The 19254-nt window shown below is 41.3% G+C and overlaps 1 protein-coding gene across 1 annotated transcript in view; it reads left to right on the top strand.

Annotated features, from left to right (window-relative positions):
- Positions 1-14365, top strand: part of adgrg2a (adhesion G protein-coupled receptor G2a) — a gene marked incomplete at both ends in the record, with an annotated part of 38105 nt that extends 23740 nt beyond the window's left edge. The window contains 13 exons of the mRNA XM_083901473.1: positions 7012-7148; positions 7248-7419; positions 7501-7659; positions 8295-8417; positions 8519-8564; positions 8653-8759; positions 8869-8993; positions 9731-9999; positions 10099-10198; positions 11523-11809; positions 11888-11989; positions 12135-12245; positions 14265-14365. Coding sequence (XP_083757599.1) covers positions 7012-7148; positions 7248-7419; positions 7501-7659; positions 8295-8417; positions 8519-8564; positions 8653-8759; positions 8869-8993; positions 9731-9999; positions 10099-10198; positions 11523-11809; positions 11888-11989; positions 12135-12245; positions 14265-14365 — 1839 coding nt within the window. The remainder of the gene's footprint in view (positions 1-7011; positions 7149-7247; positions 7420-7500; positions 7660-8294; positions 8418-8518; positions 8565-8652; positions 8760-8868; positions 8994-9730; positions 10000-10098; positions 10199-11522; positions 11810-11887; positions 11990-12134; positions 12246-14264) is intronic.
- Positions 14366-19254: the final 4889 nt, after the last annotated feature.

Below are 19254 nucleotides of genomic sequence, written 5' to 3' on the forward strand. Positions count from 1 at the left end.
CAACACAACTGCAGCCACCAACAATTCCACAACATCCTCTCCCAATTACACAACGGGGAACAACACAACTGCAGCCACCAACAATTCCACAACAACCTCTCCTAGATACACAACACGGAACAACACAACTGCAGCCTTCAACAGTTCCACAACAGCCTCTCCTAATTACACAACTGGGAACAACACAACTGCAGCCTTCAACAGTCCCACAACAGCCTCTCCTAATTACACAACCGGGAACAACACAACTGCAGCCACCAACAGTCCCACAACAGCCTCTCCCAATTACACAACAGGCAACAACACAACTGCAGCCACCAACAATTCCACAACATCTTCTCCCAATTACACAACGGGGAACAACACAACTGCAGCCACCAACAATTCCACAACAACCTCTCCTAGTTACACAACAGGGAACAACACAACTGCAGCCTTCAACAGTTCCACAACAGCCTCTCCTAATTACACAACCGGGAACAACACAACTGCAGCCTTCAACAGTCCCACAACAGCCTCTCATAATTACACAACCGGGAACAACACAACTGCAGCCACCAACAGTCCCACAACAGCCTCTCCCAATTACACAACAGGCAACAACACAACTGCAGCCACCAACAATTCCACAACAACCTCTCCTAGTTACACAACAGGGAACAACACAACTGCAGCCTTCAACAGTTCCACAACAGCCTCTCCTAATTACACAACCGGGAACAACACAACTTCAGCCACCAACAATTCCACAACAACCTCTCCCAATTACACAACGGGGAACAACACAACTGCAGCCACCAACTATTCCACAACAGCCACTCCTATATACACAACAATGAACAACACAACTGCAGCCACCAACAGTCCCACAACAGCCTCTCCCAATTACACAACAGGCAACAACACAACTGCAGCCACCAACAATTCCACAACAACCTCTCCTAGTTACACAACAGGGAACAACACAACTGCAGCCTTCAACAGTTCCACAACAGCCTCTCCTAATTACACAACTGGGAACAACACAACTTCAGGCACCAACAATTCCACAACAACCTCTCCCAATTACACAACGGGGAACAACACAACTGCAGCCACCAACTATTCCACAACAGCCACTCCTATATACACAACAATTAGCAACACAACTGGAGCCACCAACAGTCCAACAACAGCCTCTCCCAATTACACAACAGGGAACAACACAACTGCTGCCACAAACAATACCACAACATCCTCTCCCAATAACACAACAGGGAACAACACAACTGCAACCACCAACAATTCCACAACAGCCTCTCCCAATTACACAACAGGAAACAACACAACTGCAGCCACATCCATTCACACGACAGCCTCTCCCAATTACACAACAGGAAACCTCACAACAGCAGCCACCAACAATTCCACAACATCCTCACCCAATTACACAACGGGGAACAACACAACTGCAGCCACCAACAATTCCACAACAACCTCTCCTAGTTACACAACAGGGAACAACACAACTGGAGCCACCAACAATTCCACAACAACCTCTCCTAGATACACAACAGGGAACAACACAACTGGAGCCACCAACAATTCCACAACAACCTCTCCCAATTACACAACAGGGAACAACACAACTGCAGCCTTCAACAGTTCCACAACAGCCTCTCCCAATTACACAACAGGGAACAACACAACTGGAGCCACCAACAATTCCACAACAACCTCTCCTAGATACACAACAGGGAACAACACAACTGGAGCCACCAACAATTCCACAACAACCTCTCCTAGTTACACAACAGGGAACAACACAACTGCAGCCTTCAACAGTTCCACAACAGCCTCTCTTAATTACACAACCGGGAACAACACAACTGCAGCCACCAACAGTCCCACAACAGCCTCTCTTAATTACACAACTGCAGCCACCAACAATTCCACAACAGCCTCTCCCAATTACACAACAGGCAACAACACAACTTCTACCACCAACAATTCTACAACAATCTCCCCTAATCACACAACAGGGAACAATACAACAACAGCCACCAACAATTCCACAACAGCCTCTCCCAATTACACAACAGGCAACAACACAACTGCAGCCACCAACAATTCCACAACAACCTCTCCTAGTTACACAACAGGAAAAAACACAACTGGAGCCACCAACAATTACACAACATATTCTCCCAATTACACAACAGGCAACAACACAACTTCAGCCACCAACAATTCCACAACAGCCTCGCCTAATTACACAACAGGGAACAACACAACTGCTACCACCAACAATTACACAACAGCATCTCCTAGTTACACAACAGGGAACAATGTAACTACAGCCACTACAAATTACACCACAACATCTACCAATTACATAACAATCAACAATATGACTACTGCAGCCACCAACGATTCCACAACAGCCTCTCTTAGTTACACAACAGGGAACAACACAACTGCAGCCACCAACAATTACACAACATCTTCTCCCAATTACACAACAGCCACCAACAATTCAACAACAGCCTCTCCTAATTACACAACAGGGAACAACACAACTGGAGCAACTAGCAATTCCACAACAACCTCTCCTAATTACACAACAGGGAACAACACAACTGCTACCACCAACAATTACACAACTTCATCTCCTAGTTACACAACAGGGAACAATGTAACTACAGCCACTACAAATTACACCACAACATCTACCAATTACATAACAATCAACAATATGACTACTGCAGCCACCAACAATTCCACAACCGCCTCTCCCAATTACACAACAGGGAACAACACAACTGCAGCAAATAGCAATTCCACAACAACCTCTCCTAATTACACAACAGGGAACAACACAACTGCTACCACCAACAATTACACAACTTCATCTCCTAGTTACACAACAGGGAACAACACAACTTCAGCCACCAACAATTCCACAACAGCCTCTCCCAATTACACAACAGGGAACAACACAACTGCAGCAAATAGCAATTCCACAACAACCTCTCCTAATTACACAACAGGGAACAACACAACTGCTACCACCAACAATTACACAACTTCATCTCCCATTTACTCAACAGGAAACAACACAACTGCAGCCACCAACAATTCCACAACAGCCTCTCCCAATTACACAACAGGGAACAACACAACTGCAGCAAATAGCAATTCCACAACAACCTCTCCTAATTACACAACAGGGAACAACACAACTGCTACCACCAACAATTACACAACTTCATCTCCTAGTTACACAACAGGGAACAACACAACTTCAGCCACCAACAATTTCACAACAGCCTCTCCCAATTACACAACAGGCAACAACACAACTTCAGCCACCAACAATTCCACACCAGCCTTTCCCAATTACACAACAGGGAACAACACAACTGCAGACACCAACAATTCCACAACAGCCTCTCCTTATTACACAACAGGCAACAACACAACTGCTGCCACCAACAATTCCACAACAGCCTTTCCCATTTACACAACAGGAAACAACACAACTGCTGCCACCAACAATTCCACAACAGCCTCTCCCAATTACACAACAGGCAACAACACAACTGCAGCCACCAACAATTCCACAACAACCTCTCCTAGTCACACAACAGGGAACAACACAACTGCAGCCACCAACAATTCCACAACAACCTCTCTTAGTTACACAACAGGGAACAACACAACTGCAGCCACCAACAATTACACAACATCTTCTCCCAATTACACAACAGGGAACAACACAACAACAGCCACCAACAATTCAACAACAGCCTCTCCCAATTACACAACAGGCAACAACACAACTGCAGCCACCAACAATTCCACAACAACCTCTCCTAGTTACACAACAGGGAACAACACAACTGCTACCACCAACAATTACACAACAGCATCTCCTAGTTACACAACAGGGAACAATGTAACTACAGCCACTACAAATTACACCACAACATCTACCAATTACATAACAATCAACAATATGACTACTGCAGCCACCAACAATTCCACAACAGCCTCTCCCAATTACACAACAGGGAACAACACAACTGCAGCAAATAGCAATTCCACAACAACCTCTCCTAATTACACAACAGGGAACAACACAACTGATACCACCAACAATTCCACAACATTAATTACTCCTGATCACACAACAGGGAACAACACAACAACCTCTCCCGTTTTCACAACAGGGAACAACACAACTGCAGCCACCAACAATTACACAACAGCATCTCCTAGTTACACAACAGGGAACAACACAACTGATACCACCAACAATTCCACAACATTAATTACTCCTGATCACACAACAGGGAACAACACAACAACCTCTCCCGTTTTCACAACAGGGAACAACACAACTGCAGCCACCAACAATTACACAACAGCATCTCCTAGTTACACAACAGAGAACAATGTTACTACAGCTGCCAACAATTTCACAGCTTTACCCAATAACACGAGAGGGAACAATGTAACTGCAGCCACCACCAGTAACACAACAGTCACAAATAATTACGCAACAACTGCACTGACCAACAATTTCACCACAACATCTACCAATTTCATGCCAAACAACAATGTAACTACAGCTGCCAACAATGTCACAACATCCTCACCCAATTACACAACAGACAACACAACTACAATGACCAACAGTTACACAGCTTCTCCCAATTACACAACAGAGAACAATGTTATTACAGCTGCCAACAATGTCACAGCTTCAGCCAATTACACTCGAGTGAACAATGTAACTGCGGCCGCCAACAGGAACACAACAGTCACAAATAATAACACAACAGTCACAAATAATTACACAACAGCTTCTCCCGCTTACACGACAGAGAACAACACAACTGTAGCCATCAGCAATTACACAACAGCCCCCAACAGCAACACAACAAGACAAATTGTAATAACAGCCTTTAACAATCACACAACAGCCTCTACCAATTACACAACTGCTGCCACCAACAATTCTACAACAGCCTCGCCTAATTACACAGCAGACAACACAACTACAATGACCAACAGTTACACAACATCTTCTCCTAATTACACAACAGAGAACAATGTTATTACAGCTGCCAACAATTTCACAGCTTCAGCCAATTACACTCGAGGGAACAATGTAACTGCGGCCGCCAACAGGAACACAACAGTCACAAATAATTACACAACAGTCACAAATAATTACACAACAGTCACAAATAATTACACAACAGCTTCTCTCACTTACACGACAGAGAACAACACAACTGCAGCCATCAGCAATTACACAACAGCCTCCATCAGGAACACAACACGACACATTGTAATAACAGCCTCTAACAATCACACAACAGCCTCCACTAATTACACAACAGGGAACAACGCAACTACAGTCACACACAATTACACCACGGCCACCAAAAATTACACAACAGCCTCCGCCAATTACACAACACTGAACAATCTAACTACAGTGTCTACCAACCACACAACGGTTGAGAATGTGACAACTACAGTCGCTGTCGTGCCCACCACGATAACACAACAGAACACAACAGCTCTTTACAAAAACACAACTGTGTCTACCGCCTCTTGGGTCAACGTAACCGTAACCAACGCAACGACACACACAAAACCCACAACAGCCCCGCTCAACAACCAAACCACAAATCACACTACGTCAGGAGCGAGCAGATCCACCACCAACTCCACTCTCACGACAACAAACCCGATTTTTATTAATTTTACAACGACAGCCTCTAATGCTTCTCTCGAGAACATAACTACAACCGCAACCACCACTATTACAACTACTACTGATACTAACGCCACGACTGCTGAGGTGTCCGCAACGTCTACAACAACCGGGACAACCACTAATACCACAACCGGGACAACCTCAACCGGGTCTCCTGAGGCGTCCACAACTCCTACAACAACCGCTGCTTCCACCACCGGGACAACTACGACCCCATCTTCTGAGGTATCCACAACTTCTTCTACAACAACCGCTGCTTCCACCACCGGGACAACTACAACCACATCTTCTGAGACAACCACAACGTCTGCCACCACTACAAAAACCACAGCAACAACAGTGACAGGTATGTAAAGGGTTATATTTCAGGATTCTTCTTAGTTTTCTCAATAATCTTTGAGGAGAACGTACAGAGATGACCGTTTGAACGGCACGTTCAGTGTTCAGTCGTGATTTATTTCTCTTTCCAAGGCACAGGAACTACTCTCACAACCGTTGCACAGACAACTTTATCCCAAGCGGAGCGCGAAACGCTAGCAAATGAGCTGCTGGACGAAACGCAGGACGCGTCGCAGCTGACCACCTCTCGGGTAAAGCGCCGCCAATTTCCTTCATCGCATTCGTTAGAGCATTGGTTCTCAAAGTGCGGCCCGGGGGCCAATGGCGCCCCACAGAAACATTTCTGGTGGCCCCGCAGTGAATTACAGTTGATAGTTTTAATCCAGGAGCGACTAAGCTTGTTAAATGTTTATTGGACATTACTGGATACAGACCAATACGTGTAAACAAAAATACTGGGTATTTACCTGGTTTCTATATGGTGAATTTTAGTGTATTATTGGGTTATAAGCTGGTAATAAGCAGGTAGCTACAGCCCCCCAATTACTAGCTATTTAGCCAGTAAATATATGGTATTAACCTGTAATTAGAAGGTAAGAACAATGGCCAAAATACTGGGTAATTACCCAGTAAATTATAAAGCGTTATTATATTAACGCTTAAATTACATTATATTAGCGCTTATATTACTTAACGCTAAACTGTAGAATTGCAATCTGGTCATTAAAATGATTACAAATGGGTTTTTTTTTCCTTTGGCGGCCCTCAGTCCAACGTTGGGTTCCTAAATTGGCCCTCAGGTATCAAAACTTTGAGAACCCCTGCGTTATAGTGTTTCTTTTGAATTGTAAACGTGACATTTTTGGAGGTACAGTCTGAAATCAAACTGGTTGTTCCAGGTGAGGGATTTGGTCGGGGAGTTGGAGAAGCTCATCGAAGGCCCCACTATCTCTCAGTCAGTGGGACAAAAGGTCATCGGCATTATCAGCAACCTCCTGGAAGTAGACTCAGCAGTTGTTTCTTCTTCTGCTGACAGGTAAAGCTCTCAGGGCAACCACCAAGTCCATTTCACATACATTATATTCATACAACTGAGAGTTTTTTTTTGTTTTTTTTTACTGTTTCCTGTTGACAGACTAATTCAAATAGTGGATATTGTGGGGCTAAAGCTGGTTGTGTCTGGAGTCCGAGCATCTGGAGACAGAGCGGTCCTCTCTGCAGATTCACTGGTTCTGGCTGTCATGACGGTGGACGGCACCAATTTCCCGGGAACGTCTGTGGACATCTTCAACACCGATAACGTCCAGGTAGTACAGAAGGTTTAATTAAGGCTCAAATATAAACGCCTTACCTAGCTAACGTTTGCTAACATTTTTTGGTTTTTACAGATCCGCGACGTCAGCAGGACCCGGTTCAAGAGGTCCGATTCTCCTGCTCTGGGCTCCGTGGTCTTGCCGGCGACCCTCACCTCAGGTCTTAGTCCTGAGCAGCAAAAGGAGGCCAGCAGGGTCCAGTTCACCTTCTACACCAAAAATACCCTGTTCCAGGTACAGGATTCCTGTTGAATTGCAGAAAATGCGCTTTTCTAAAGCTTTCCTGAACACTGATGTGGTATTCGAGAAGATTCAATCATCTTGGTTGACTTGAGAACTTTGCAAGAACCATTTTACAGGTCTTTTATTTGAAAGAAGAGTCCTGCTTTGCTGTATCTATGTTGTTGACAGAAACAGAATTAACATGCTGAGGGAAAAAAAGGTGGTGATGTTCCATGAATGCACTCCTTCCTTTGGATTTAAGAAGGTCTTTTGTCTCAGCAGCAAAAATTAGATAAAATAATGTACTTGTGGAAAACCAACGCGAAATGGCTCAGTAGCGCCCCCCACAGGTCAGGTCCCTATGGAGCGTGCAGAAATTTAGTTGCGCCGAAGTTCTTGAAATTCGGTGGGTATATTGCCCGGCCCGAGACGAACAAAAAATCCACTTGACACCATGACCTCAAAGCAACAGGAAGTCCGCCATCTTGGATTTGGCGTATTTTTTGGCATTTCGCAAGTTTCGTTACTGAGCTTTGTTTGTATTGATGTATGTACATTGCATTATTACATGCAAGGTGAAAAATGATGTGCATTATTGTCGCAAATATCGGTTATTTCCTTCCAAAATGTATATATTCACGTTGCAGGATGAATCCCTGGACAACACAACGCTCGTCAGTGCAGTTCTGGGCTCCAGTGTCGCCAATTTGTCCATAAGCAACTTGTCTGAGGACGTTCAGTTTACCATCCGGAACATCGACCCAGTACCGGTGAGCTTGCGCTTACGGGCCAAAATGACTGTTGTATATATCGTATAAATATATTTTCTTCCGTTCCATTTGAAAATAAACCCTTACTTTTTGTTTTCCAGGAAAACCGCTCGGCGTCCTGCGTGTTTTGGGACGTCTCTCTGAACGGTGAGTCTGCGACACGTGAAGTCGCTTAAACGCAGAGTTTCGCCTCACGGATGAATGTCTCATGTTTTGAGATTTTTTCGTTGTTTAGGTGAAGGTAAAGGAGGCTGGAGCACCGCCGGGTGCTTTGTTGTCAACGCCACAGCGGAGGAAACAATCTGCAGCTGCAACCATCTGACTTCATTTGCAATATTGCTGGTCAGTGATGGTTTTTTATTTTATTTACCCGCTCGAAACGCAGTCACAAAGTTGTTTATTGAATAAACTGAAATGGTGAAATATATTTGTGTCTTCAAACAAAACACAGGATTTACCCAGAGAAGGAATCCTTAGCCGCGAGCACGCACAAATCCTCACTTTCATCACCTACATCGGCTGTGGGATCTCCGCCATTTTCCTCGCCTTCACTTTGCTGACGTACCTTTTATTCGAGTAAGAAACATTTACTTTTTTACGGAGCGTGACATGAGAAAAAAAAAAAAAATGACGAAAAAAAAAGAATAATTTGAAATCTCGAGTTTCGAAGTCGAGTTCTCAAGTTTCAAATGCGAGATCTCGACTATCCACAAAATTTTTTTTTTCATCATTTTGTTTCCCAAAAATATAAAAAATTAAAAAAATTTTTTTTTTAATATTTCTTTTAGATCTCAAGTTTTAAAGTCGAGATCTCGAGTTTCCAAGAAATGATGAAAAAAACAAACAAATTTTTTTTTTTGTCTGTTTTTCCAGTTTCAAAGGCGAGATCTCGACTTTCCAAAAAAAAAATAAAAAAAAAATCTTTTTTTTAATCATTTTTTGGAAACTCGAGATCTCGACTTAAAAAAAAAAAGATTTTCAATTTTTTTGAATATTAAATTTGGAAACTCCAAAACTTTTTTTTGGAAAAAAAAAAAAAAATTACGATAAAAAAAAAAAAAAAAAATCTCAAGTTTCAAAGTCGAGATCTCGAATTTCCAAAAAAATGATGAAAAAAAAAAAATATATTTCTTCATTTTTCATAATTTCTTGGAAACTCGAGATCTCAACTTTAAAACTTGAGATTTCCAAAAAAAATTTTTTATCGTAATTTTTATTTTTTTTTCTCATGTCACTTCGGGGGCTCCGTGATTTCCGTCATCACAGAAAAAAACGATAATAGTGCTAAAATTTCAAAAAAATTTCCTTGGCAGTAAATTGCTCCGGGACATTCCGTCCAAGATCCTGGTCCAGCTCTGCACGTCCCACCTGCTCCTCAACCTGGTCTTCTTACTGGACGGCTGGCTGGCGCTGTACCCGGCGGTCGGCCTGTGCATAAGCACCGCCTTCTTCCTGCACTACTTCCTGTTGACGTCGTTCACGTGGACCGGCCTGGAGGCGGTGCACATGTACCTGACCATCGTGCAGGTCTTCACGCCGTACATGAGCAGATACATGCTCAAGTTCTCGCTGATGGGCTGGGGTCAGTGCTTTTTAAAACCTCGGTGACTGTTTAAATCAATGATGATGTCTGGTTTGTTTGTTGTGTGTCTGTTGTGACGTGATCTGCTGCTGTTTACAGGGATTCCTCTCATCATCGTGATCATCATAATAGCCGTGAATAAAGACAACTACGGCGTGGTCACATATGGACGATACACGGATGGCACTACAGATGACTTGTAAGGGACATTTCCATCTTATTTACGATTATGTGAATACAGATTTTATGTTCATGTACATTATTGATGTATATCATTGCACATTTGACACTAGATAACTATAAGGCCATTCATTTTATTTAATCAAGGCCCAAGTCTCGAATGGCTTGGGCCAAAATGGTAGGAACCATTGCGGTCATTTTTGAGGGGGTTAACGTGCATAAAGACTCTTTAAACTTGGCATGGAGGTCAGGTGTGGCGAAAGTGTGATATTGGCATAGTTCCCATTGCTTAATGGCTCTATAGCGCCCCCTAAGGTGAAAACGGTGGCAAATTTGAGTTCCACAGAATTTCCTCATAACTTGGCCTCAACTGAAAACAAATAATAACACATTAATACCATTTGATTTTGTTGTAGATTATTTCATTTGACTAACTATCACATCATATCAAATTTTGTCCTCATGTTACGTATTGTTTTGTATCATTTTATATCATATCCTGTTGTATGGCTACGTATCGTGTTCTGTCGCCTCGCATTGTATCGTAGCATAATGCTCAGTATCGTATAGCATCATAGTATCATCCTGTCTTGTATTATATAATTAGATATTGTATCATTTTGTATTGTAGCATAATGCTAAGTATCGTATAGCATCATAATATGATAGATATGCATAGTATCGTCCGGTCTTGTATTATATAATTACATATTGTATCATTTTGTATCGTAGCATAATGCTAAGTATCGTATAGCATCATAATATGATAGATATGCATAGTATCGTCCTGTCTTGTATTATATAATTACATATTGTATCATTTTGTATTGTAGCAGAATGCTTAGTATCCTATAATATCATAATGATAGTTATGCATAGTATCTTCCTGTCTTGTATTATATAATTACATATTGTATCATTTTGTAACGTAGCATAATGCTAAGTATCGTATAATATCATAATATGATACCTATGCATAGTATCGTCCTGTCTTGTATTATATAATTACATATTGTATCATTTTGTATCATAGCATAATGCTAAGTATAGTATCATAATATTATAGATATGCATAGTATCCTCCTGTCTTGTATTATATAATTACATATTGTATCATTTTGTATTATAGCATAATGCTAAGTATCGTATAGTATCATAATGATAGATATGCATAGTATCATCCTGTTTTGTAGTATATAATTGTTTTGTATCGTGGCATAAGTACATATGCATCGTATCATTTCATATACATATCTCATAGTATCATAACACATTGTATCGTCTAGTTAAGTCGAAAAGTATCTTTTTAATATTTCAATATTGTCCCGTTTCTGCTCCTGCAGCTGCTGGCTGCGTAACGACATCGCCTTCTACGTGGGCGTGGTGGCGTACTTCCTCCTGATCTTCGTCCTGTGCTTCGTGGTCTTCGTGGTCGTCATGGTGCAGCTGCACCGGGTCAAGAGGCAGAACCCTCACAACCAGGCGGCCAACAGGGGTCTGCTGGCCGACGTGCGCAGCGTCACCGGCCTCGTGGTGCTGCTCGGCCTCACGTGGGGCTTCGCCCTCTTCGCCTGGGGCCCCGTCTACATCGCCTTCGTCTACCTCTTCACCATCTTCAACTCTTTTCAAGGTTTGAATCTGAAAAATGACTCCATGTCCGTTATCACATGACGTGTGTTTATAGTAATTTTTTATTTGTCGTGCGCAGGTTTCCTGATCTTCGTCTTCCACTGCGCTATGAAGGAGGCGGTGCGCAGGCAGTGGAGGACTTACCTCTGCTGTGGGAGGCTGCGATTGGCCGAAAACTCAGGTCAGAACCTTTTTCCTTATTTTTTTATATTTTAAATTGGTGAATAAACAAATAAGAATTCAACTAAAAAAAACCATCATGAAAATGTGTGTATTGTGTCTGTTTTTGAACTCTGTGTCACATCTTCATCGATGTTCTTTTGCAGACTGGAGTCGAACGGCCACGCAAAACCACAGGAACGTGTCTCTGAACACGGGGATCACCTCAGCTGCTTTCTCCACCTCTCGAAGCTCCTCCGTCACCACCGACTCTAATGGTATGTTTGCACATGATACACACACACACACACACACACACACACCTTTAATGGGACAATTTAACTGACAAACAATAGGGGGGGGGGGAAATGGCTGGCTGCACACCCTCAAACTAATACTTTGTTGAAGCACCTTTTGGTTTAATTTCAGCGTTCAGACTTCTTGGATTCAGACCTGCCATCAATTAAAGAAACTCTGATTTAAGGGACAGTTCGAAATTCCTATGTTCCCCGGGTCCTATGTTCCCCGGGTCCTATGTTCCCTGGGTCCTATGTTCCCCGGGTCCTGTGTTCCCCGGGTCCTATGTTCCCTGGGTCCTATGTTCCCTGGGTCCTATGTTCCCCGGGTCCTATGTTCCCCGCTTTGTATGTGACCAGGGAACATAGGACCCTTTCTCTAAAAAAGGGTCCTATGTTCCCCGCTGTTTACCCAAAAGGACCCGGGGAACAAAGGACCCTCACCCTTACCCTAACCCTAACCCTTTACCCTGGAGCTCCACACCCAGGCTTCCACAAAGTGGGGAACATAGGACCTTTTTTGGGAAAATCGGGGCGCAGAGGACCCGGGGAACATAGGTACGACCCCGTTCGCTGGTGCTATGGCTAGCGCAAGTCAATGGTACAAGTTAGCATGGCGTTAGAAACACTCATACCGACTCCACTGTGCACCCGAGGCAAGTCAATGAAATCACTAGACTATTACAGACGTACATGTCTGTGTTGATAGAAAAACATTTGAAACAACCTCGCATCGCATGAATCATCCATTTTTGAGGGACTACTTTCTCAGCAGCAGCGGAATCAGTCCGCCGCTGCCGTAGCCTAACAGGAAGTATGACGCGCTGCTGCTGCTGCTGCTGCTGCTGCTGAGACATAAAATCCTTCAAATTGCAAGGTTGGTTTTATTTCAAACATTCTATCAACACAGATATGTACGTCGATAGTCTGCCGTTACAATCGATTTGCCTCGGGTGCACTGTGGAGTCGGTATGAGTGTTTCTAATGCCATGCTAACTTGTACCATTGACTTGCGCTAGCCATAGCATCAGCGAACTTGGCAACAAGAAGAACTGAATGAAATTTCTTGAAAACGTTTCCAGACGTCTCCAACACACCGGCTGAGTTGGAAAATAGGTCTTATGTCCAAAATTCCTATGCGCGCGCCGCGGTGTGTTACAGCTTAGCTTAGCATAGCAGCGGAGAAAACTTAACGAAAGCCCACAGCTGAGCCGAATTTCAAAGATTTGTGGCTCCGATTCTCCTTCATGTCTTTTGTACTTTTTTGCCAGTATGTATTTGAAATGGGTCTTAAATTGTCTTCATTGTGGTCTTTAAAAAAGTCTTAAAAAGTCTTAAATTTGACTTGTTGAAACCTGGTAGAGACCCTATACCCTGGTATATATATATATATGTATATATATATATGGTAACGCTTTCTTTTACAGTCCCCTAATTACCTGGTATTTAGCTGGTAAATTCATGGTAACACTAAAGTGTTGCTCGGTAATTACCAAGGGTAATAAGATAAGTAAATACAGTGAAACCGTTGCCAAAATACTGGGTAATGCACGGTAATGTACTCGGTAAGTAAAGTAAAACTGTACTGTAAAAGAAAGCCAAGCTTGTTTCCATGTAATTACACACATTTTTAGGGTTAGGTTTGTTAGATTACCCCTTGGGTAAATAGCTAGTAATTAGGGGACTGTGGGTACCTGCTTATTACCAGTTTATAACCCAATAATACACTTACATTTACCATAGTTTTGCCATAGTTTAGCTGTACATACCTTCTTATTAACAGCAGTAATAACACGCTACAATTAACTATATAGTTACCAGGTAAATGCCCAGTATTTTGGCAACAGTTTCACTGTATTTACTTTCTTATTACCATTGGTAATTACCTAGTAACACTTTGGTGTTACCATGAATTTACCAGGTAAATACCTGGTAATTAGGGGACTGTAAAAGAAAGCGTTACCATATATATTTATATATGTGTGTGTGTGTGTTTTTCAGGCTCAGTGTTTGCAGACAGCGGCATCTCCTCGGGCTCCAGCAGCGACGTCGTCCAGAACGAGCTCCACAGACGAACGCTGTCAGAGGAGAGCGAGGAGTGACCAACGTTCATCTCCTGTGATGACTGTGATTATCCAAACACTCACTGAGCCCCAGAAGAAGACGACAGAGAGACACTGAGAGAGAGACACTGAGAGAGAGAGAGAGAGAGAGAGAGAGAGACGGGAGGTGGACAAACAAACTATAAAAAAAACTATAATTACAGGAGTGAATCTTTGCAGGCTTCAAAGAATTCCTGATGCAGGACGCGGGATTGTCCGAGGACTGACTGAAGACTGAAGTTCCTCACATTTATACTTGACGCACAGAGGAGGAGGAGGAAGAGGAGGAAGAGGAGGAGGAGGAAGAGGAGGAGGAAGAGGAAGACTCCACCAGTATTTCTGAATCATTTGTTTTCACCACAGTGTCAAACGTTCACTGCATTCGTTCTCGTCTGTGGGACAATTTAAAAGCGTCTCTGTTTCTTCCTTGTGTGAAGAGAATAACAATATGTCTTTGTACAAATATATATATATATATATGTATATATATGTATATTAATACATGTGGAGACATTATTACACTTGCAGAGTTTATCCGTTTTTTTAGAAGTTAGGGATTATTTAAGCACTTTGATGAAGGAATCTCTGCCTCGAAGGAAAACGTTGTCTTTTTAGGAGCTTCGTTCCTCCGTTTATTGTCAGAAACCGCTTTATTTTTGCTACTGTACAGTGTTTTATTGTTAGATTTTATGAAATATATTTTTTTAGGCAGAAGGAAAATAGTTTTTAGCTGTTTATTTTTTTTTTTGTATTACTGAGGACAAATGTGTCCTTGTGTGCCATGAAAGAAGAGGAAAATAATGATAATAATAATAATAAAAACATTCAATTCATCAGTCGTCCACTCGAGTCTCTTTAGAGTCGGAGAGTTTCTCTTCTTCTTCTCTTACAGTCCACTCATCATCACCGCGGCGCTCTGTCATCGTTCAGCCGAGCGGTTTCCGTTTTTCCAGCGCTGAAGGTCGTCGTCGGGCGTGAGGTGAGCAGAAGTTTACAGTTCACTGTTAAGAATAAGTTTAAGCCACTAAGTCTGAGAGACTCAACGAAAGCATTGTCAACGATGACGACTTATAAGCTGTTTTACGTCGCTATTATGTGTGTTTTTGTTCCAAGTTCCAATTAACGCTGTTTTTTTGTGCTGATTACGTCACTTCCAGGTATCGGCCAATCACAAGACAGTTGGGAAAGCTCTACGCTGGCTGGCCAATCACAACACAGTTCTGTCTTCTGGGGGAGAGATTTCAGTTTGAAACACCATGGCTGATGAGTACGGAGCACCCGAAGTGACATGAGAAAAAAAAAAAAAAACATTTCGAAAACATTTTTTCTGGGAAATCTCAGGTTTCCCAAAAAAATATGAAAAAAAAAATGATTTTTTTCCCGTTTTTTTCATAATTTTAAATTTTTCAAAAAAAAATAATTTTTTCAACAATTATAATTTTTTTGAACAATTCTTATAATTTTTTTTGAAAAATTATTGAAAAAAATTGAAAAATGACTAATTTTTTTTGAAAATATATTTTTTTTTTGAAAAATGATTTACAAAAATTGAAAAATTATATTTTTTTTGAAAAATGATTTTTTTTGGGAAAAATGATTAAAAAAAATTGAAAAATGATAAAAAAAATTTGGCCCAAATTTTTTTGCCAATTGTCTATGTTTTTCTCCTCCATTTGATAAAAAAAGTCTACATTTTATGTCTGCACTCTTATCTCATTTTATCATGTAGGGTATCTTACATGTTGTCATTGTCGCAATGTCACCCATCCTCCACTAGATGTCAGTGTCCTCCCACATGAAAGGGAGCAGGAACATCTGCAGATTGTTTAATATCCTGTACTTCCTGTTGATTTCTGTCCAGCGAGAAGCTTCACTTGTTTTCTCAGAAAGACCCAAAAATACGACTGACCTGTCTAATCCCTCACAGCTAATTTACATGCAGATTATTCATATTATGCGTAACACGTCTTTATTCATCTGTCAGACTCGTGTTTGGAGTTCACTCGACTCATTTTCTGTCAGATTCTTTTTTTTTACTCTCACTAATCATACATCAGTCAAAAGGAGACGAAGGCTGTGTTTTCTCTTTCAGCTTTAATGAGGATTGAAGGTTAACTTTTAGTGCAGCTGTCGCAGAGTGTTATTAAATTTAACAAGAGCTGTGAGATTAGCTTGAGCCTCTATCGCCCCCTGTGGACGGTTAAGTAGCTACCCAAACATCACAGTCTTGATTACACACACACACACACACACACACACACACACACACACACACACACACACACACAGCTTGTGTAGACGTATTAATTTTCTAATCTCAGAATGTGAATGCCAACATTTTCTAATCTTGGGAATTGGAATACTTTCTAATCTCTGAATGCAAACATGTTCTAATCTCAGAATGTGAATACTTTCTAATCTCTGAATGTGAATATTCTCTAATCTCTTAATGTGAATATTTTCTAATCTCTGAATGTGAATATTTTCTAATCTCAGAACGTGAATATTTTCTAATCTCTGAATGTGAATATTTTCTAATCTCAGAATGTGAATATTCTCTAATCTCTAAATGTGAATACTTTCTAATCTCAGAATGTGAACATTTTCTAATCTCAGAATGTGAATATTTTCTAATCTGAATGCGATCATTTTCTAATCTCGGCATGCGAAAATGTTCTAATCTCAAATCTCTCAAGCTGAAACAGCCTCACTAAAATGGTTCGATGTCAGTCAAAGCGTTAAAGAGATAAAAAGATGAATCCACAAGAGCTTTGGAATCGATTAACATTTCATTTCTTTAAAAAAAAAGAACGTTTCGGTGGCTGGTGTCGACCTGAGCCCACGAGGGAAAACATTGATAAATAAACGTCCTGTCCTTAAAGTTCATTAACAACGCATCGACCGCGCCGTGACAGAAGGAACGCACGCTCTCGTCTCTATTATCCAAGCCCATCAATATGTAATCCGGGTCAAATCAAAGGTCTGAGTCTCCCTCAGGGTTTTTCATTTTGCAGCTTCGACATCTGATGCCGGTCACAGCACCAACCTTTACTTCTTCTTCTTCTTCTTCTTCTTCTATTTTAGCTGAAAGAACTCTTTGCACAGTGAACTTCTGAGGTGGAACAGCGTGTGCCGTCTGTAGCAGGTGATGGTGGTGGTGGTGGTGATGGTGGTGATGGAGGAGGCCATGGTCGTTTTCTGCCACAAACAGGTGCCGCGGGGACGTTTAATGGGGATAATTTAGCTTCTTTAAAGTGTGGTTTGCATGACACGTTGTCAATAAGGCCTTGACAGACCATAATAGTGCGTGTGTGGGGTCGTCCTGCTGCGAGAGAGCTGGACGCTCGCTGTCACAGCGGCATCACAGCTGCTGGAAAACGCCTCTTAACAAAAAGACTCACCTGATAAAAGATTAGCCTGAGCCTCTATCGCCCCCCTGTGGACGTGTGAGGAGTTACCCAAACATCACAGTCTTACACAAAGAGGGTGTGAGAGAAGAAAGAGAAAGTAGTGATTTTTACCTCTAATGTTGTATTTTAGCAGCTTCTGTGTTGACGTATGAAGGTGAACATTTTCTAATCTCAAAGGTGAAAATTTTCTAATCTCTGAATTTGAACATTTTCTAATCTCTGAAAGTGATTTTTTTCTAATCTCACAATGCAAATATCTTCTAATCTCTAAATGTGAACATTTTCTCATCTCTAAATGTGAATATTTTCTAATCTCAGAATGTGAATATTTTCTAATCTTTGAATGCGAAAATTTTCTAATCTCTGAAGGTGAATATTTTCTAATCTCAGAATGTGAATATTTTCTAATCTCTGAATGTGAATGTGAACATTTTCTAATCTCAGAATGTGAATATTTTCTAATCTCAGAATGTGAATGCGAAAATGTTCTAATCTCTGAAGGTGAACATTTTCTAATCTCAGAATACCAACATTTTCTAATCTCTGAAAGTGAATGTTTTCTAATCTCAGAATGTGAACATTTTCTAATCTCAGAATGTGAACATTTTCTAATCTCTAAATGTGAACATTTTCTAATCTCTAAATGTGAACATTTTCTAATCTTTGAATGCGAAAATGTTCTAATCTCTGAAGGTGAATATTTTCTAATCTCAGAATGTGAATATTTTTCTAATCTCAGAATGTGAATGCGAAAATTTTCTAATCTCTGAAAGTGAACATTTTCTAATCTCTGAATTTGAACATTTTCTAATCTCAGAATGTGATTTACAGGTTTGGTAAACCCTGCTCGTCATTTTTCAACATGTTCCTACATTGTATGGTCAAAAGAAAACTTGATTAATTAAAAAAAAAAAAAATAGAGATTAGGATTACTCTCTTTGAAAAATAATCCTCAATTCTAAAATAGCAGATTGTCCACGTCACCCAAGGTAAAGGTCAAAGTCGTCCTACTGACATTTAAGATGGAAGCTGTTCATTGGTTCACAACATAAGTTAAACTCTGACTTTAATGCTTTAATACTTAAAAACTAAAGTTCTCATGTTTTGAATTAAAACATGGCTCAGGTCTCAGAGACCGTTTTCATTGAAAGCTCTTCTTCACAAACCCGTCAAAGAGCTTCTCTCCTGATTGTTCTGGGCCGTTTGTCACGAGCATGTAAATCATATCACCGTAGCAGACGCTCGATTTCCGTCTTTTAACGTGAACGTGTGTGAAGTGTAATTCAGTGAAGTAGCTGCTGTGTTTTCAGACCAAACAGAATGGATAATGACGTTCTCTCTTCCCCCCCCCGCGGCATCGGCAGGAACAAAAGGCTCCTCTGGGAAGACGTCGGATCAATGACTCAGACCTCTCAATCAAACGCCGATTGAAGGGAGTCACTGAATCAGCAGGATCTTTATTGTTTGGCAAATTGGAAA

The sequence above is a fragment of the Microchirus variegatus genome (assembly GCF_963457635.1).
Source record: "Microchirus variegatus genome assembly, chromosome: 15".
NCBI classification, from domain to species: domain Eukaryota; kingdom Metazoa; phylum Chordata; class Actinopteri; order Pleuronectiformes; family Soleidae; genus Microchirus; species Microchirus variegatus.